The sequence below is a fragment of the Talpa occidentalis genome, unplaced genomic scaffold (genome assembly GCF_014898055.3).
Source record: "Talpa occidentalis isolate TD23 unplaced genomic scaffold, MPIMG_talOcc4v2.1 talOcc4.11, whole genome shotgun sequence".
NCBI lineage: Eukaryota > Metazoa > Chordata > Mammalia > Eulipotyphla > Talpidae > Talpa > Talpa occidentalis.
The window spans coordinates 23,549,817-23,572,738 of record NW_023601104.1 but is presented as its reverse complement, the minus strand read 5'-3'; the positions used below and the strand labels follow the sequence as shown (position 1 = coordinate 23,572,738).

The following is a 22,922-nucleotide window of genomic DNA, read 5'->3' as shown; positions in this document are numbered from 1 at the left end:
CATGGTAAATTTAGAAAGCTGAAGAGCACACTGTATAAATACAACAGTTGGGAAGCTCACATGAGCTGCAAGGTACTAAAACTATTGAGTGCAACAAGTTGACTAAAAGAATCATGGACAGATTAAAAGAAATGTAGAAACAGATATAGAGAGTATATATAACAACATACAATTTATGAATCTCTCTCTATATATACTCCTCCAATATTGCTAGAGAAAAGTAAATTACAAATAAATAGTTGTTACTACTCCAGTACCTGAAGATATATTTTCCAATTACTTCGTAAACACTGAAAGAAAATGTGGATCCTTTTAAAAAAAACTTTTGACTGTAATTTTTTGTAAAATGAAATAAAACTAAAGTCTATACTTAACATGTATTCCTACCTTGTCTAAACATACAGGTATGATTGTACATGCACACACGAGTAAAAATGCTCTGGATTTAGTGTTATGACTAAATGATTGCATAATTTAATTTCCTTGATACTGATTAGCCTATATGAAAGGGAGTTGTTTACTTTTTGTAAAGCAGAAGATAGTTCTTTGATGTGAACATATTTAATTTTATGTATGAGCAAAAAATTACGACTACTCTCTAGCAACAAATGTGACATTTTCTCTTAAATCTTTCAGACAGGATAAAGCCTTAAATAGAAGATGAATAGCATAGCAAATAGGATTTTCTCAAACGCTAACCACTGAGCTCCCTATATGAAAATTTTTTCTTTATAATATCAACCATCTGTTATATTTTTAAATTGAGGTAATGTCGATTTACATACTGCATATGATTTAGAGGTATAACTTACACCCTTCAGGTGTAAATTACCACACACACCCACCACTAAGTCATACAGCATTCTCACACTATCACTGATTCTCTCTATTGGATTCTTCTCCACAGCTATTCTCTGAAGATTTCTCTCCGAAGATTTCTCTGCCCCACTGCCTCTGAATTGCCTAATTTCCACCTTTTCTTCTCCTAACTATGATAGTTTAACACAATACAGTTACAATTTTATACTGCTTTATGAGTTAAAAAAAACTTTCAGATTATAGAAAATAAAGGGAATAACAGGACTTCACAAGAAAAAAATCTAACATCTGCCTACAAAGTCAATTATTGGGCCTTCCCTGGTGGCACAGCAGTTGAGTGCTGGGCTGCGAAGCTGCCCGCAGCCTCTGCAAGGCCTGTTTGATCCCCGGCTGCCTGCGAGGGTCCCACTTGGAGCTACAGACCTCTCCTGCGGCGCCCGCTGCTCCCCTCAGCAATGTATTTTGTCGGTCTGCCTGTTCTGTTCCCTGCTCTGGCTCTGGTGAATCCTCTCACCCTCCCGCACTTCTGACTATACCCAGTGCTTGTATAAATCAATCAATCAATCAATCAATCAATCAATCAATCAATCTTTTAAAAAATTAAATAAAAAGCCAATAACCAATATCACATTTGAAGACAAAAAACAACTCAGTAACTTGCCATTCCGTATAGAGGCAATGAAAGAAGGAAATTTAACTCTTCAACACATTGATAATTTTGCTACTATTAAAATATTTTTGTTAAATTATCAGAGCAAGATTGGCAAACTACACTATAGGGTGTGGAGCAAATCCAGGCCACCAACTGTTATTTTTTACAGCCCAGGAGCTAAGGATTTTTTTTTTTTTTTAAGCTGTTGTATAAGTAACTACAAGTAATGACTTTGCGTCATGGGCTATAAGACTAAACTATTAAATCTGACTACTTGGAAAAAATGTTTGCTGGTCCCTCATATCAGGAACCAGTATAGATAAGGACACAAGGAAAATTAACAAAATGTTAACTATAAATACACTAATTGGTTTAATTTGCTGTGAAAATGGCTTTGTATTCTACTCCCATTTAATTGTAGCTCCCTAGAAATTTCAAACAACCTGAGGAGTCTAAGAATCCTCCAGAGGTATTCTCAAAGTGAAAAACAAGTATGTATATAAGAATGACTGTCATATATTTCATAATACCACACTATACATATGGCAATAGCCATAAAACATTTTTTCAAGAGGAAAGAATTATGTGAAGTTAGCTTCATGTAGGTATGTACATATATTGTATATAAGTATGCAGAGTATATCTGTATAATCAAAAAGTCCTAAAACATACACAGAATGGCAAGTTCTACTGTTCATAAGACCCAAAATGCCAAGTAATAACAACAAAACAAGCACAATCTGGAGGTTTGTGAAAAACACGCCATACCTCAAAGGTGAGCTATGACAAGCAAAGGCTGAATTTTCTAGGAAGAAATAAGCTTACTTGTGAAGTAAATTACAAAAATTGTGGATTAACACTCAAAATAAGCAACAATCTTTTGAGGCACTTCACTTAAAATGTGAGGCTTACTAAATAACAGAAATGCAGTACAAAATCTATGCAACTGAAGGATGAAAATACCACTAATATCTTCAAATAATAACATTCTACAGTTTAAACCAAACCAATTCAGGATATAGTTTCAAATTTAAAAAGTCACTTTCATTGAAGACTAATAATGAAAACTGGAATAAACATTGTGACCACTAGCCAAGCAAATACTAACTCTTCACTGTGAGAAAGTTAAGGGTCTGGGACCTATCAGTGGCAATGTCCCCTACTCCCAGTCTATTTGACAACCATGTATTTCTCAACACTCCCAACTGAGAACCACTGAGCTAAATGATTTCTGGGTTCCATTTCAATTAGAACATTTTATGTATTTTAGTATCTAAGCATTAATTTTTTCGATGCTCATTTTCCTTGTAAATGATGTTGGTATTTTTGCTAAATAATCACATAGAAAAAGTGCCCATTTGGAGGGTATATGATATTACTAATTTTAAGTCATGAATAATTTGAATAATTTAACCACAACCACAATCACGACACAAAACAAACCTATCATCGAAAAACTCATTCATGTTACTTTATAGTTACACCTCCACTCACTGCTTTCCACTGATCATTTCTCCAAATTATAGTTTTGCCTTTTCAAGAATTTCATATAAATGGAATCACACAGTAGGTATGTAATCTTTTGATTCTGGCTTCTTTTACTCAGCGTAATGCCTTTGAACTACATCCAAGTTTTTGCGTCTATCAATAGTTTATTTCTTTTTATTGCTTAACAATATCCAGGAATTAATGTACCACAAGTTTATTCGCTTACCAATTGTTGGGCATTTGGTTTGATACCAGTTTTTGGTATAAAGAATTGCTGCAAAGATTTGTATACATGTTTTTCAATGAATACATGTTTTTCTTTTCTCTAGGGTAAAAACTGGAAAACTATGGTCTATGGTTTGGCTTAGGTATGAATTTATAGCGAACACTAAAAGAGATAAAACAGTGTGATCTGCTGAAAATATTCACTAAATGACCTGATAACTTTTTTAAAAAACCCTAGTGTAATAGTACCCCTGTAAGCAGTGTCATTATCTCAGGCATTTACTGTCAATGACACTAGTCAACCTTATTAAATACTGTAAAATACAAAGCAAAACTAAAAGAAATCCACTGAAAGTTGAGTATCATGCAAAAGATTCAAAATTCCCTGAGGTGAATAAAAATGATGTTAAAGAAACATTTATTTTTTTTTAAATAGAGTCATGTATTTATTTATTTATTTATTATATTTGTTTGTTTGTTTTGTTTATACATGCACTGGGTACAGTCAGAAGCGCGGGAGGGTGAGAGAATTCACCAGAGCCAGAGTGGGGAGCAGAGCAGGCAGAAGGACTGAAGTACACTGCTGAGGGGAGCAGTGGGTGGCAGGAGAGGTCTGCGCACCATGTGGGATCCTCCTCCGGTGGCCGGGGAGCAGCTGGGGATCGAACCAGCGCCGCAGAGGCCGCGGGCAGCTTCGCAACCCAACGCTCAACCGCTGCGCCACCGGGGAGGCCCTAAAGAAACATTTAATCAAACACAAAAACTTGACAGATTTGGACCTAAGTTAGAGTCAGTAACTAAAGAGAAAATCAACAAGGCTTAATTAAATGTGACATAAAAGACATTTCTGTATTACCACACAATTTTCTGAAGGAAAAATGCCCCAAAAACCCTCAACAATTAACTCAGTCTTTGTCCACCTAAGACCTAGAAGATAATATAAATTGCTTTGTTAATATTATTTTCCGGGCCTCCCTGGTGGTGCAAGGAGTTAAGACACAATCAATGAAGCTATCAGCAGCCACTGCAGCACAAGTTCGATCCCCAGCCAGCCAGGGAGCAACTCATATGGCTCAGCAGACCTCTCCTGACTCACCTGTTGCTCCCCTCAGCAGTGTATTTCAGTCGATCTGCCTGTTCTGTTCCCCACTCTGTCTCTGGTGACTCCTCTCACCCCCCACCTCCTCTGGCCTGTACCCCAGCTCTTATATGCATAAATAAATAAATCTTTAAATAAAATATTATTTTCTAATTTTAGCTTTAAATTTCAAAATAAGCCTCCAATCAGACCTCTTTTCTCTATCTTCAGAAATTTTGGTATGCCTTTTAAGAAGTTCTGAGAGACTTAATAAATGATTCACTTTTGAAGTCTTGAAGAATCTTGAGTCCATACAGAGTACAGGCTGGACAGAAAAGAAGCTGTTAACTCATCTCTGGCTCAAAGGAATGACTTCAAAAAGAATGTCTATCAAAAGTCATTTAACTGGGCCTCCCTGGTGGCGCAGCGGTTGAGCGCTGGGTTGCGAAGCTGCCCGCGGCCTCTGTGGCGCCGGTTCGATCCCCGGCTGCTTCCCGGCCACCGGAGGAGGATCCCACATGGCGCGCAGACCTCTCCTGCCGCCCGCTGCTCCCCTCAGCAGTGTACTTCGGTCCTTCTGCCTGCTCTGCTCCCCACTCTGGCTCTGGTGAATTCTCTCACCCTCCCTCGCTTCTGACTGTACCCAGTGCATGTATAAACAAAACAAACAAACAAATAAAATAAATAAATAAAGCATGCCTCTATTAAAAAAAAAAAAAAAAAAAGTCATTTAACCATGGAAAGAAGCTGCTTTTTTAAGGATGTGGAAGCAGCATCATACAAAGAGATGATGCTGCCAGAGATAGATTATTATGAATAAATGCATATTTATAGTAAAACACCCCAAGCCACTGGGGAATTAAATATCCTGTACTACAGTAGAAGGAAATGACAATTTAAAACAATTTGGAAAGAGTTAAGTGAAGGTTTCTGGAAGTAGAGAGGAAGAGACAAGAACACTGCACCACTATTTTTTCTTACTCCTCCAATACTTTCTTGGTACAATTAGCCTCTCCAGTTCTATCTCATTCTCTCAACAAACACTTGTTTGGAGGGGGGGGGCAGGTGAAACTATTTGAACCCTAAACCCACTACACCAAAATTCATTCTACTTCTAGCCACCTGGTAATGTGAGTCAATAAATACCACTTTTTATTGAACATAGTTTATTTCTGCATTTGTTAGAAAAAGAATTCTAAATTAATACTGAATTGACAAAACACTACTTCGCAACAAAACTTTTTCTGATCACTTCTGGTGATGCCTTATTGTAATGTAATCTCTTCTGAATTTTTGGAAGATTTTCTTTGCATCATTCACATTATACCATGTATAATAACTATGAGAATTATTTCCCATATCATACTAAAATAGTAAAGTTTACAAAGGTAGACTGAATCTTACTCACTTTTATATTCTGCCATACTGTATTTTTATTAAGGGCAGAAAAAGGATGAATGGGTACATGAAGGTGAAGGAAGATGGAATGCAACCATTCAGCCTAGTTAATAAGGATCTAAGCTGTAGCAAAAGATATAAGAGCTGTAATGGAGAAAAAATGAACAAATGGTTGAACAAGAGAAGTAAATAAAAAAAGGGGGAAAAAAGCAATCCAGTAGAAAGGGGCTATGTACTAAATCTGAATCAAGAGGGTTGGACTGATTTTTTCTCATTAACTACTCATTTAATTTATCTTAGCTTTTGTTTCTTCAATACTAACTCGATTTCTTTCACTCAATTTTCTCCTGGGGTCAATATTTTGTTTGTAAGCAGCCAAAGATCAGAGAAATATAGATCAATGAATATGTAACTCATGTTCTTTTATGAGACTTGGGGTTAACAAAACACTGGAGAAAGCATGAAGACTTCATCCTTATGAAATGCTTTCAAATCAGACAGTAAGCCAAACTGTTTCCCCAAAGCAAAATTACAATAATTTTCACTATCTCATCTAGCAAAGCAATGTAATATACACCAAAGTTACATAGTTGTTTGAGTGCTGAGTTCTATTATGCTTTGGCATTCTAAATATGGCAATTCTATATACATTTTTTTTTAAATTCTAGGAGTTTCTGGATTAAGCAGAAACTATAGTGAAAAAGCATCAAGAATACAAGAGTTTCATTGAAATTTGGTTGTCTGAAATACTGAATATATAGGAAAAATGTATTTCAATTAAATTCCCAGAGAAACCTATTTAATCCACTGTGAAATGAAAACAAAACATAGTAGCTGCTACCAGAGGGACCCTTTAAGCTTTGAGAGAAATGAAGGTAGGGTTGAGCAAACAGATCCAACAGCAGTGGAAGAACAAGTGATTTGTTTATAAGTCAAATACTAGCAGAGGTTTAGTAATAATATACTTGAACTACAAAAACCTCCAACCTGCTAAATTAGCTAAGATGACTAAAATTAGTTATAAAAATATGTAGCAATTTTATTGACACTGTACTATTTTACAGTGCAGAGAACTTAAGTGTTATCTTTTATTTTCCCATTAAAACAAACTACAAACAATTCCCAGTATATGCTCCATGGTGAACTAGTCCTCCAAAGGCTAATGATTACAAAAAGACTTCTGTGTATATCTAAATCTGGGATGTGATGGGCAAAGCAAAGTTAAGTAAGCTTTTCCCCCCTTTGCCAGAATCTTTAATACCCTGATCTAAATCTCTAAGAAAGGGCAGCATATGATATACAATGTTTTCCAAAGTTAGGCCAATTATTTTCATAGGTGTATCTCCAGACCAGTGCTTCAGGATAAAGCTGAGCTAGTAAAAACCTGGGAGCATTATGTAGAAAGAACCTTATTATGTAGAAAGAACCTTACATGCCTAATGTGACTAATGGGAAGAATATTTGACTAGGAACCAGGAGATATGGATTCTACATTGTTTTGCTATCTATTAACTCTGTGGTCTCAGGAAAAAAGGTTTTACTGAGACTTAGTTTTCTCATTTGTAAAAATAGGTATTAAAATCTAGTCATAATCCCTTTCAGGGTTAAATAAAATATATTAAATGCATGAGATTATAGAATCAAAATGTATAAAATATGAGAACTTCAGAAGATCTTTGACACTACTCAGCAATACCCTGTCATAAAGGTTATTATGAAGATCTGGACTGATGTCCTAATTCTCAGTTCAACATTTTTTCCTTATATTACCACATGTTACTTTCATTATTATTAACAAAATATTTCTAAGGCAAAATAAGTTATCAGAAAGGAACATAACTGAAGGTCTCAGAAAAAAGAAAAATTGAAGGTAAAATCTCATCTTAAATTTCCCTTGACTCACGGGCACACATACCCTAAAATAAGTAAACTTTTAGAAAAACATGGAGGGACAGAAAGCTAAGAATAGGTCAACCCACAATCACTTGAGAATCGAGGGGGCGGTCTATGAAATAATTTGTTCCTATCTTCAATTTACACATGGGTCCTGCCATCACCAAAAATATATCTCACCAACAAAAATAAAGCAAAGCAAATATTACTAAATCAATGAAAGGACCAGTGGTAGAGAAATAAACCAATGCTGGAAAAGGTTAGGGATGGAGAAGACTATCTGGTGATATGACTGCAATGCATTGCTATTGTCAAAGCTTTGCAGTTTTACTATAATAGTGTACAGAACTGCTGGATGCTAATTACTTAGTGATGTGTCAAAAGGATACACTTATTTCACATGAAAAATAAGCAAAAATGCTCTGTTCCTTTATTGACAAATCAATGGAATAATTGTGGTATTCATTAAAAAGAAAAACTGACTTACCCAACATAATAGTTTTACTTTCTGTTTAAAATACTTCAAAATATCTAAATGAATATAGAAATGCATGTTTCTGCGGCAAATTGTTCATTATTGAATCATTATCAACTCTTGTTAGACAAATTTCTCATTTTTCCAATGTGTAAAATCATTAAAGTGTTTGAGAGCTCCATCATGAAAGATAGTGGCACTTTATAACCCACTATTTCTTCAGGCAAATGTGCTTATGGCTGAACATAATATGCAAAATAACATTCCCAAGATATACAATTCCCTCCCCCCCCCTTAATGGTGTTTTTTATATGTTGACAGCAATGATGAAATACATTACTGCTTTCCTATCAGCTTTAACTGTTTCTGAGCATTTATCATTCACAGCACCATTCTGAAGTGTTACCTGTTATGATGATTAGGTATCAACAGTTTCAAATGCTTGTGATACTACCATATGCATCTAAGTCATGCTTTAACAATTTAGGTTTTTTAGCTTGAAAATCCCTTATACCATCAAACGGTTAGACAAATAACTACTGAGCAATATAAACCCACATATTTGGGTATCAGCTCAATTAGCTCATATCAAGTGGGACTGCCTGTTGCTATCATAGAACTGCTCTACAATTTTAGAGACATTCATTTCTGAAAGCAAGCTATTGTTTAGTAGATTGCTTAGACTAAATTGCTAGATTATCTAATTTAATCATTTTTACAGAAAGTAAGATAAGGGAAGTGTAGTAAATCAGACATTGCCAATGATGACTGAAATCCTTTTGAACATATCTGCCTAATCTTTTTTAGAGTTATTTCCCACCATTATAGGTAATTAAGCATTTTTTTTTTAGATTACATAGTGAAAATTTGCAAAGAAAATGTTTAGCGAGCTATACCTGACTGACTATACAATGTAGTTCACAAGAAAATGGATCTTTTTCATTTGTAAAGAAATTGATCTGTTTATAAATGTGAGTTATTTTTATTTCAAGGCTAATTTTATATGCTGATTTTATACATAGCATATGGAATATCCCATCAATACTAATTATTTATAAGCTGAAGAAACCAACAAGCACATGTGCTCATAATTTGTCCAACTAGGAAAATGTTACCTCCAACTGAATTATAGGAATATTTTTAGTGAAAAGCTTTTCAGAGTAAATGACTAATATACACACTTCTTAGAAATCATTTAATTCCCACACTTACCCCCCCACAATTTTAACAGTCACCTTGGCTCAAAGCCATGCTAATGATGCAATTCTACAGAGCTTTACAATCATCTCCATAAGCTAAGAATAAAGGTAAGAACCTAAGTATAAAAAAGGGCAATTTCTGCTTTTTCACATTTCAGAGTTATAGCCTCAATTAAGGAAGCTTAGCTCAATCTAAAATTACAGAACAATGACTATAGCTTGTTCTAGCACATTTGCTATAAATTAAATACTACCTGAAAAGTTATACTATAAAAGGAAGTTATCTGGAGTGTCATAAGTATTTTACTTAGATAGTAAGCTAAAGAGAAAATTCAAAATATGAATTAGAACGTTTCCTCTGGCCAAATGCTAGGATCATTTATTTTCTTCTAAATTTAATTCTTATTTTAAGCTGGAATGAGAATTATGTATTTAATGCCAGGGTTTTCATTTGCATTTATGTTGAAACAACTTGTGATTTCAAACATAAATGTCATTGCTGATTAGATTTTTTTTTTACTCTTGTTTCATATTCAATGACTATGGCTTTAAACTGGTAACTGCCTTAGGCAAAATCCACACCAGAACATCAGATGGTATCTCCTCAAACACTTTATAGAGGATAAGGGAAATAAACAAAGACCATACAAAGCAAAACCATTTATAAAGAAATTGCAGACCACCAGGATTTTGGATTTGGGTAATCCACTTAGATTAGCATGGCTGTGTCTTAAAAGGATAATTCTAAGATCATGATATAGGTCACATCCTTAAGAAACAGAGTAAGTAATGAAATCAATGTCAATTATAAAAACCTATATTTACATGATGCCCTTGACAACCAGTAAGACAGATTAAATAAATCTTTTGTAATGTGCTCAGCCCCAGCACAGGACAGAAAAATAATGCCATAAAGCAGTCTTGAATCAAGTGTTGCAAAATGGTAAAATTAGTGCTTAAAAAAAAAAAAAGGAATGGCATCCAAGCTGGAAAAATAATAGCTTGGGTTTATCATTTCAGATTGAAGAGCTGTAAATTTTTATGGGGTTGGGGCACAGGGTGGAATGTTTTGCAGAGTATAGGAGAAAATACAGAGAATAGCTAAACTTAAAGGTTCTGTGAAAATATGACGACCATGTTTAGGTGATAGGTAATGTTCTTCAAAGCACAACTTTTCTTTTGCAAAATAAAACTTTAAAAATCTCCAGTAAGAACCTAAGCACTTGAAACAAAAGACATGATATCTAAATATACTATTAAGTTTTAATCAAGTAGTGCCAAAAGATCATCCAATATGAGTAAAAATCTGCTTAAAACCTAAAATCTCTGCTTGCTATATTTTAAATTATCACATACATACAATCAATAAGATAAATAAGTCATAAATGTCTTGGAAACACTTCTCTGCTCAGAAAGCAGAAAGTGTAAATGATTGAGGTCACAAAGACACTACCAATCAACAGTTAAAATATTGCTGCTTCCTTTTTTGATAACAATGATAATAATGCTCTAAGAGAGCATCCACCAATTCTGGGTACTTGCATTTCAAACTGAGTTAAGCGAGGAAAGCCTGGATTTACACAGAAACACAGAATCACTCTTTTACTTATGTGACCCTGCTGGACAAGGTGATAAAAAATGTCTCTGGTCAAAGAGGCTTTGAAAATACTACTTGCAGAAAATTACCAACTTACCCATCAGATTTGAGTTCATGAAAGGTGTTGGGGACAAGCCTTCGTGGGCCCCTAATCGACTGTCATTCAAGTGATCACTGAAATGAGGGCTGTCTGTAAAACCCTAGGGGGAAAAAAAAGACCAGAGTATTAAAGAGATTATTTGGCAGTTCTGCTAATTGAACATAATGACACTCACCTAATTAATATTCAGCCTTACAACTGGTTATTCCTAACCAAGTTCCTTGCTCATTTCTTGAAAAACTAAATAACAGAAGAGCTCCTTTATTCTTTTTTAAGGTTTTATAGAAAAAGTTCCTTTACCGATCTTAACTTAGCCCTACAATCTATTTACATCCAAAAGAAGAGTTCTATAGATTTAAAAAAAAAAAAAAAGGATAATATATTTCTAAGTTGTAATAAACTAGGAAAAGGTTTGTTTATACCCTCTTTCTTTCTGTTCTCATAACATACAAATACAGGGTTAGACAGTTACAAATTTTACTTAAAATACTATAAACAATCCACAAACAATATACTAAAAATAAATCCTTTCCTAAATGTCAAACAAAAATTTAACAAAAAAGTGTTTATACGTCTTTTAATACTAGTACAAGAAATACTTCTATAGAAACTGACATTTAAAATGGAAAACAAAAGAACCAGTTGATTTAAATTAAGAGTCAGAAAAAAAACTGCTACATCATAAAAACAGTAAAGCTAATGTTATTAGTTCATAATAGCTGTTATTAAATTTCTCCTTATAGCTTAAAACATCCTACTTAAAAGCAAAAGGGGGGGGGAGATAGCAAAATTTACAAATATAGCAATTATGACAGAACCACTGTGATTAAAAACTGTTCTGATTCTCAGACTCTTACATGTACTAAGCACAGCTTCACCTCCAAAATCATAATACTACTTTTAAACCTACTCTTCTGACAACTAACACCATTTTACAGATTAGAAAAACTCAGAAGAGGCCTAAACAAGAAAGAAAACTGCCCTAGCTCACAGAAACCAGGGAAAAAAAAAAAAAAAAAAAAAGGAATCTCCTGGGACTATAAAATCATCAATCACTGAACATTTATCATTACCCAGACTTCTGGCTAACATTCAAAAAGACATTAATGGGGATGAAACAGGCCTCACTATCTTTGCAAGCATGCCTGTCAGTTCAACCAAAGGCTAGGAACTGAGGGCTAAATAACTGTCAAGCCATTACAATTGCTTGTGGATGCATGTCACAACTCCTTCTGCTGTTCTGTTTTAAAACTAACCTTCTGGGAGTGCTAACTCCCAACTGAATCTTTGCTTAATTTTTATCTCCCTTAGAATCACTGATACACATGTGATAGACATTCAAGAAGAATTTAGATGACATTTACAACTTGGTTATGACCACAAGGTGTCATGTCCTCTGGTAACCACATCCGTAGTTCCGTTTGCCATAGCAACATGCAGCAGAAGCTATGTACAAAACAGAATAGCTCCTAGTTAAGGCCACTCCTTGAAATTTAGTTTTGTTGCTTAAAGTTTCACACTCTTGAAATGCCATATCACATTTATATGCTATATCACATACATCTGGGTTTCCCTCTGCCTTTCCCTCCCATCTTTAGGCATACACAGTCAAAATAAAGCACTGAAAACTATTCAACAATCACTGAAATATTATTTGTCATCATTAAACAATATTACACTAGGCAAAAAGCCAATAGAAATGCATTTGCAGGTTAGTCACATTGTTCACACATCATCTGAACAGTAAGGGATAATGAAAGGTTAATTTATTATATGTGCTTAATTCTCTTCATTCTTTTAAGTAAAATAAAAAAAAATTTTTTCCTTCATGACTATGAATATAAAAACACTAAGGTTTAAAAACAGTATTTCCTAACCCAAAACACAAATATATCTAGTTGTAGGATACCCTTAAATGACGGCATACAGTATTAACATCATAGATTACATGTGGTACCAGTTTAGCAATAGAGGGTATCTATCTCTAAGCATCCATAAATATTTGCTCAGAGAACACAATAATTATTTTACTATCAAACATACAAAAAAAAAAGTGTTACTATCTACTGTCTACATGCATTCATATATTACAGGGCATAGTAAAAGGTTTATAACAGGATTATCTCCCAGTGCACTCATAAAATTTGGAACCATCATTCTACAACACAGAATAAGAATCTATACAAACATAAAAACTCATACAGCAAGATCTGAATAAGGACCCTCAATATATTTATTAATAATTATTTGTGTGTATATACATATACACGGTTAATCAACATTATCAAATTAAATCAAAATTTGAATCTTTTTTCCTAACACCTCAAAGTTCACCTTAGTACATAAACTTTTCTTGAAAAGTCAAAGCCCAAGATGCAAACTAATGCTGCAGGAAGGAACAATGAAACTGTAATTTTAAATTTCATAGTTTTAAGGTCTAATATATACCCAAATCTCACTTAAAAGCCTAGAACTGGCTAGTGTTTGATATTGTTCTTGTCATTGCTTCCAGATAGTGACAGCTACCCAAAAAATAATTTTGGTAAGTTGTAATTTACCAAAAATTTTTTAAATTACAAAATAATTTACATTTAAATAAGATCAGTAACTGTTTGAAATCAATTCCAGAAATGTACACAAAATCCCTCAATCAGCATTTATGTATCAACTAGCTGGATGATACCAAGAACGGTGCTGTGCAAACTGCAATGTTCATATCAGCTGGCGAGAGATCTTGTTAAAAAGCAGATTAAGAAGCCTACGATATATTTGGTATTTTAAACAGATGATGCTGATGCTCCTGCTTCACATACTTCTCATAACAAGAACCTAAACAGTATGGAAAAACTCAAGCCTAGAAAGGTGATAGCCAGGTATTCCTCTGCCAGAACCTCATTAAAACGAGATGTTTCTGGATATAAAGTATAAATTAGGGGAAAGCCCCACAATTAGCAATTAGAAAAACAAGTCTTTTTATGTATGTAGATTATATTCATCCATATAAATTTAAGTAGAAGACAGATGTCAAATAGAGGTTTAAAAAAGATGGGTTAATCAACTAGAAGTTTAAATAGCAGACTCCTGAAGTACTACATGGTGTTATGCAATGAGCATGGATACCTACAAGCAGACAAGGTAAAAAGGAAGAATGCCATAATAATGTAATCATGGGGAATTGCATGTAAAAAAAAAGGTAGGGAAGGGTGCAGTAAAATATAATGACCAGCCAGAAGCAGAGAAAAAGCAGCAGAAGTTGACAGGACTTAGGGAAGGGTTGGAAGGGTTGATGTGACAAGACAGGAACAAAAATTAAACAACAGTTAAGGAGTCTAAGCAGGTAAACCAATGGGACTAATATTATTTCAATTTTGGAATATAAAGGAAGTAAACCACTGAGATCATTAAATACAGAACTATCATGGTACATATTTTTAGTTGATAGAGGAGTTATTATGATAATAAAAGGGGTCAAACCTAACCCCCAGAGGCTCCTAATTAACATCCTGAATTCTGTAAAATGGTTTTACCATGAAAATAACTACTAATAAAAATGAGATTTGATACATGATAGAAGATAAACAGAACAATAAGGAGGAGAGAGCAATACTACCAGAATCATCTATCATAGTAACTTTTAAGTCCACATTATGCTGCCACTAACCACAGAAATTTTTCTAAATATACCCTGAAGAATTATTATTTCTGTCTTATGATAAAAATGGAAAACACTCAAAGGATTAATGAATAAATCAGTTAATACATTGATTATAAAAACTGTTCAATTCTCTAGTTTAAATTGTATAAATTATAATTTAATTTGCCAATCTTAAGCAGTCCCATCTATGCCAGTGTAATACAGTAAAAGCTTTGAAATGCATGCTGTATAATGTACTTTATACTCTTCTTCATGCTCAATTCATGGTACAGAATTTAGCAATGTTAATCCCTGCTAGGACATGACAACAGACATGAAGTGATTAATCAAAGTTATAGGTTAAAACTAATTTAAAGAGCATATAATCAATCAAATCTTTTGTCATATCAGAAACAAATATTACTTACATAATAGTGTTCATTCTCTTTGACCTGTCTCCTCAAACATCTTTCCTTTGACTATTTTTTAAATAGCTCATTAAAAACTTTTTTCCACCTAATCAATAAGGTGTAACCACCAAAGAACCTCCCCAAGTTGAAAATAAACTCGAGATTTTCCTAACCTATGTTACCTTTTCTTTGTATGAAAATCACTGTCTACACCCATAAAATATTTACAATTCTTATCACTAGTTAAAAAAGGAGAGAGAGAGGGAGGTTCTTTCAGTGAAGGTTTACTTTCTCAGAAACGCTTTCCATGACCCAAATCAGACCAAATTAGTTGAATACATTCTGACCTCTCACAGCAATAAGGATTTCCATCACATCACTGTTCATACATTACTTATTTAACTAAGCATTTAAATTATATCATAACTATCTGTTATAATTGCACAGCACAGCGTCATGTATAAATGTGGAATGTTCTGAGACAGACTGGTAAATCTGAATTCCATCTTCCTTACATACTAATTGTGACTTGGAGCAAAGTAATCTTGATTACCTCAGTTCCTTATCTGTAAAATAAGGATGACAGTAATAATACTATCTTCATTTCACAGCATGCTGTAACCATTAAGTAAGTTAATATATGTAGCAGTTGGGAAAGTGCCTGGTACATAGTAAGTACACAATACAAGCTAGACATTATTATTATTAACAGAGATTTTATGTCCTACAAATTCTGAGAAGGCAGGCTATTTTCACAATTATATCCTCAGAACAATGGCTGTCACACACATAGCAGGTGCTCAATAAATGACAGATGGATAGGAGGCTTCAGCTGCTAAATCTTTAAAATGCTGCAGGGCTTTAGATATTACAAATTTTAAGTCAGCTTTTTATAGAATACCCAGTAACTAGCAGGAAGAAAGTTAATAAGGTACTGGCTTATCTAATTGGATTGAACAAGTAACCACAATTGATATTTAAAGAAGCACAAAATTTCACACCAAATATTAAAATTCTATAGCATCTAAAGTGGTCAAAGTCAGTAGACTATTAAAAGCCACGAATCACCAGAAAGCTCCGGAGGTTCTGAAAATATGAATATAAATGAGTGATCACAACTCGCAATGTAAAATGAAAATAAGTAGAAATGACAAATGAAATTTGAAGGAGAAAAAGGTGTCCTTACTGTATTTCATTATTTACCCCTAGATAAATGGCCAAAATGAATGTCTAGATAAATAAGGTTATACTTTTAAAACAAACCTTTGAATGTGACTCTTTCTCAGTTAAATATACCTATGGAAAAAGACAAGCAGGTTGACTTAATCACAATAGTCTGTCATCTGACAGCAAGGACAGTCTACATAAGTTCACTATTCTATTACTAGTGATTAGTACATTAATATCACACAGTATGTGACTAATAAAATGGGTTAATTTAATGAATGAATGAACAATGAACAATGCACAGTGCTCTAATCTGGTCTCATATAAAAAGGCGATTTAATATTCAATTTGTTAAGATTCTTTTATCCCTTAACAGGTCAGGTGCTAATATACAATGAATTTTCTTGAGAGTGAAATTGATTTTATCATCCTGATCCACAAATTCCTAAAGGGCAAGAATGTTTTATTTTTCTTTATGATACAAAAAGAGACCAACACAAAAGTTTGCATGTAATAGAGTGCTTATGTTTTTTCTTGAAAGGATGAATAATCTGTCCAGGTAACTTTTCATTTATGAATACTAAGAAGTATTTTAGTCAAATTATTATGACCACAAAATGAAGAGCAAGTCTTGAGTAATCATGGGCAGAGCGAGAAGAAAAATTAGCATCTTTTAAAAGTGAATGGGTACTCAAAAAATATAGGGGACACCTGAAGCGAGAAGAAAAATTAGCATCTTTTAAAAGTGAATGGGTACTCAAAAAATATAGGGGACACATGAAATGCTGAATAAGGGCATGAAGTACTTTTGAAAATGATATTCTAGAGGATTACCTAAAAAAGTTCACACAGGTTCAGTTCTAAACTGAATTCATCCATATATAGCAGCTTATCCAAATAACTGTTAATGCTGTCTATTTGATGCAATAACTGATGCCCGTGTGCTCTGGCCTACAGTTCACTGCGTATTGTGTTTACAAGCAGAAAGATTTCTGAATTGTATCTGTTTCAAGTTCATTCTCTATATGGATAAATGAAAACATCTCTAGGCTACACTGGAAAAATATATTAAAATAGGTAAAGTCAAAAATATATTACTGAATCCAAGTGTTACATAGGACAGGACTTGAGAGTACCAGACACCACTTAGTTCGCACTCATTTTGTCTGCAGTACAGATGAGTCGCTCACTAGTGAAGCTAAGTGTCTTGCTAAAGATGTGGAAGAGATTGGTGGAGGGAATAATACGAATGCCATATAATACCTCATGTCAATTCACTGGGGATCCATAACTAACACTATGGTACTAGTGAGGCAAAGCCTGGTTTCATTTTACAGATTAAAAAACTATTTTAATCCCATTTATTTGTGTTTTCTCCCTCTTTTCCTCATTTCCTATTAAAGCAACCTTAAGCCAGGTCCTTAGGAAAATGATTAGAAAGAGACATTCTCTTTGCTTGTGGGGACTGGTGAATGGATGAGGAGCAAACGCTGTGGTCAGCTTATCTAGCATCCGATACTTTGGAGCTGCAACTTGCTTCAGATGCTTCTTGTGACCACAAGTGATGGCTACATTAGGCAATGGAAAGAGCTATGGCTATCATTTCACAATATACATTAATCAAAACTACTATGCTGGCAGCAACCCTTCTGCCCATCTGTGCCTATGCAGGTGTGTCTCTTCACCACCTTCTCCTTTTGCAAAGCAGGGGCCTCTTTTCAACCCAAGCTGAAAACAATTTGAGACAGAGGTCTCACTTCAGAGATGAAGGGAAAAAATTCAGGGAAGTCAAGGGACATGACTACGATCACTGTTAATAGCAAACAGTCAATCTTACTATATTAAAGAATAGATTTTTGGGGTTTAATTATAAAATATCAGTAGTCAATATTTGGGTACTTTTAGTAATAAGGAAAGTAACTGCATAATAGCAAATACGTTATCAAAATTCTGAAAATATTTTGAACAAACCAGTACTTTTAGTCTTATGCAAGCTAAGTTCACAATGTAGGCTCATTTCTCCTTTCATCAGATGCAGCAGCTCTGAAGGTTTCCAATAATGAAGCAAACCACTATCCTTAACAGATCCGTCTAGTTAAAAACTACATTTCCACTTACTATTTCAAACTGGATGAATTAAGATGGAGTAACAGAGATCAGATTAACTGTCACACTTGAAACGCAAGGTGTAAACATAATACATTAAACAACAGACTGAGACACTGAACATGGAAAATGTACGACAGTGACCCCTGAGAGAGAGGAAACAAAGTAAACCCTGTGATGGGAGTGGGGAAAGAAGGAAAGCCAGAGACCTAAATGTAGTAGGAAAAAAAGAAATAGAACAATTATTGATGAAATTCATATAGAATCACCATAAACCCCGAATAGTCAAAGCTCTCCAGGAAAAAAAAAAAAAAAAGAAGGGAATGGAGGCATCACACTCCCAGACTTCAAACTATATTACAAAGCCATAATCATCAAAATGGCATGGTATTGGAACAAGAACAGACACACAGACCAATGGAATCAAATAGAAAATGCAGAAATAAACCCACAGATTAATGGTCAATGAATCTTTGACAAAGGAGCAAAGACTATGCATTGGAGCAAAGAAAGTTTGTTCAATAAATGGTGCTGGGAAAACTGGGTCACTACATGCAAAAGAATGAAGCTTGACCACTACCTCACACCATATACAAAAATCAACTCAAAATGGATTAAATAACTAGACATAAGACCTGAAACCATAAAATACATAGAAGGAAATATAGGCGAAACACTACGTGATATGCACATCAAAGCCATCCTTACAGACACATCACCCAAAGCAGTGATAGTGAAGGCAAAGATAAACAGCTGGGACTACATCAAATTAAAGAGCTTCTGCACAGCTAAAGAGACAATAACAAAAACAAAGAGAAACCCCACCAACTGGGAGAACATTTTTGCACACAACACTAACGATAAAGGACTGATCACAAAAATCTGCAAAGAGCTGATGAGACTCAACAACAACAAAGAAAATAATCCTGTCAAAAAATGGGCAGAAGAGCGGTGAGCGCTGGGTTGCGAAGCTGCAACCGGAGGAGGGTCCCACATGGCGTGCAAAGCAGTGTACTTCGGTCCTTCTGCCTGCTCTGCTCCCCGCTCTGGCTCTGGTGAATTCTCTCAACTGCATGTATCAAACAAATAAATAAAGCATGCCTCTATAAAAAATAATAAAAAAAAAAAAAAAAAAAAAAAAATGGGCAGAAGAGCTAAAAAGAAACTTCTCTGAAGAGGAAATGCAAATGGCCAACAGGCATATGAAAAAATGTTCAACATCACTTGTAATCAGGGAAATGCAAATCAAAACTACCATGAGATACCATCTTACACCAGTGAGAATGGCACATATTAAAAAAACTAGCAACAACAAATGTTGGCGAGGATGTGGAGAAAAAGGAACTCTCCTGCACTGTTGGTGGGAGTGCAAACTGGTCCAACCACTATAGAGAGCTGTGTGGAGATTTCTGGACCTACTAAACATAGAGCTTCCAATGATCCAGCAATTCCACTCCTAGGGATTTACCCAAAGGACACAGAAACATCAATTCCAAAGAGCACCTGCACCCCTATGTTTATAGCAGCACTATTTACAATAGCTAAGCTTTGGAAACAACCCAAATGCCCAAAATAGATGACTGGATCAAGAAGATGTGGTACATATACACCATGGAATATTACTCAGCATTCAAAAAAGATAAACACATGCAATTTGCAGCAACATGGATGGCGCTGGAAGGGATCATGCTCAGCAAAATAAGCCAGAAAGAAAAAGAAAAATACCGGATGGTCTCACTCATAGCAAGAATCTAGAAAACTTAAATAAGGGACCAGGAAAATGAATAACTATAAGAAAATCAAAATCAAAATCAACAAAAAACTATGAACCAGAGACACTCTATGGGGGGTGGGGGGCAGGGAGGGGAGGGATTGGGTCAAAATAAGGGGGTTGCAATTGTATGGGGAATATAAAAATAAAATTTATTTTAAAAAATAATAAATATTAAAAAATAAAAAATAGAAAAATAAAAGTACATTGTCAATTAAAAATAAATAAAATGAGGGGAAAAAAAGAACCTTATGTATTTATTACGGAGGTAATGTTGGTTTACATTGTTGTTTACATTTTAGAAGTGTAGGACTCCCCCCTCCACACACACACACCTTTCAGGCGCTGTTATCATAGTGTACCCATCACCAAAGCATCCATAGTCCACCACCACAGTCCACTGTGTTCCCTCCCCGTATGATTGCCTCAGTTCTACAGTCAGTTTTCAAGACTCAGTTTTTTTAGTTTGACTTTATCAGACTCTTTGGTTTCGCTATATTCTACACATAAGTAACACACCTGGTACTTGTCTTTCCTCTTCTGACTTATTTCACTTAGCATAATAGTCCCTTCTAGCTCCATCCATGTTGCAAAGGTTAAGAGTTCTAATTTTTACCACATCTTCCTGATCCATTCATCCATTGTTGGGCATTTAGAGTATATCTATAGCTTAGGTATTGCCAATAGTGTTGTACTATATGGGAGTACAGATTTCCCTATGATTTAGTGTTTTTGTATTCTAGGAGCAAAACTGATAGGTCATTTGGAAGATTCATTTTTAATCTTTTGAGAAACATCTATACTTGTCTTCCATAGGGGCTGGACCACTTTACATGTCCACCAATGGTGTAACAGGGTTGCTTTTTCTCTACATCCTCACTAGCACTTGCTATTTCTGGTCATTTTAATATGGGTCATTCTCAGAGGTGAGAGGTGGTATCTCACTGTGATTTTGATTTGTATTTCCCGGTAAGTGATGATGAATATTTTTTCATGTGCCTGTTGGCAATCTGTATATCTTCTTTGGAGAAATACCTACTTAGTTCTTCTGTCTATTTACTGATTGGGTTATTTTCTTTCTGCAGAGGTGTACGAATTCTCTGAGGATCTTTGATGTCAGTCCTATGTGAGATATATGGTGCACAAATATTCCATTCAGTGGGGTATGTTTTTGTTTTAGTTACAGTTTCTTTCACTGTGCAGAAGTAAAAGAACTTATATTTATTATAAATATTATATTACTTACTTTCTAAATAAAGACTATTTTAGACACATGGAAGATGAAAGACTTCAACTGCGCTAGACCGACACAACAAATAATGTCAGAGTCCTTCAATCAAGAGGAAAATTATAGAACATAGAAATATGGATCGATACAAAGCATGCCCTTTGACCAAAATGGAATTAAATATCAATACTAAAAATGTTTCCAGAGAGTCCCCAAATATTTCAAAATCAAAACTTATACTTCTATAAACCCATGAGTCAAGGTAGAAATCAACAGGAAAATCATGAAGTATTTTCAACTGAATGAAATGAAAACACAGCAAAAATTATGGGATGCAGGTAATACTATGATCAGAGAAAAATTTATGGTGGTATATGCTTATTAGAAAAGGATGAAAGAGGAGACTCCCTGGTAGTGCAAAGGGTTAAGTCTTAGCACTATGAAGCTATTGGCAGACACTGCAGCATGAATTCGATTCCTGGCCAGGGAGTTAACCCACGTGGCGCAGCAGACCTCTCCTGTCCCGCCTGCTGCTCCCCTCAGCAGTGTCTATCAGTCAATCTACCTGTTGTGTTCCCCACTCCGTCTCTGGTGAATCCCCTCACCCACACACCTCTGGCCTACACCTCAGCTCTTGTATGCATAAATAAATCTTTAAAGAAAAAAAACTTCCATGAAATAAATCTTTAAAAAAATGAAAGATTTATCAATAATCTCAACTTCCATCGTCAGATAATAGAAAAGAACAAATTAAACTCAAAGTAAAGGTAAGAGTAGAAATCAGATATATTGAAAACATTAAAAACAATTAGAAACACCAGTGAAAACATAAATTACTTCTCTGAGAATGCCATTAAAATAGATAAGCCTCTTGGGCCTCCCCGTTGGCGCAGTGGTTGAGCGCTGGGCTGCGAAGCTGCCGCAGCCTCTGCAGCACTGGTTCAATCCCTGGCCACCAGTGAGGGTCCCACATGGCGCGCAGACCTCTCCTGCCACGTCCACTGCTCCCCTCAGCAGTATATTTCATCAGTCTGCCTGTTCTGCTCCCTGCTCTGGCTCCAGTGAATTCTCTCACCCTCCCGCACTTCTGACTGTACCCAGTGCTTATATAAATAAATAAATCTTAAGAAAAATAAAATAAAATAGATAAACCTCTAACTAATCTGATCAGGAATAAAAGAAACAATTCACTGAATTAGAGATAGGGATTATAACTACAGACCCTATGTATACTGTATTAAGTACATTTTAAGATGGAATTCAATGATCTCTGTGTTCTGGTATTCATACTACTATACAATTCATTCTCTCTTGAGTGAGAGCTGGCTTCAGTGAGTAAAATTTACGTGTGGCTTGTTCTAATCAACAGAATATGGTAGAAGTAATAGGAAGTCATTTCCATGATTAGTCTCCATACTACCTGTCTTCTATCTTGCTAGCACATTCCCTCATTGCTGACTTAAATGAAGTAAGCTGCCATGATGGAAAGGCCTAGCTGCTAAGATAACGAGTGCAGCTTCTGGCCAAAAGTCAATAGGAAACATCAGTTCTCAGCTCAACAACCCAAAAGGAACTGAATTCGTAACAAAAAGCATATGAGTTTGGAAGTAGATCCTTCCCCAATCAGTCTTTCAGAAAAGACCCCAGTTCTGGCCATAACCTTGCATACAGAAACCTGGAAA

The 22,922-nt window shown here is 35.0% G+C and overlaps 1 protein-coding gene across 4 annotated transcripts in view; it reads right to left on the bottom strand.

The window, feature by feature from the left end:
- TCF12 (transcription factor 12) overlaps positions 1-22,922 on the bottom strand; it is a 325,867-nt gene that overhangs the window by 177,916 nt on the left and 125,029 nt on the right. For all 4 annotated transcript variants that reach the window (XM_054701785.1, XM_054701789.1, XM_054701793.1 and 1 more), the window contains one exon: positions 10,922-11,024. In XM_054701785.1, the coding sequence (XP_054557760.1) occupies positions 10,922-11,024 (103 nt within the window). The remainder of the gene's footprint in view (positions 1-10,921; positions 11,025-22,922) is intronic.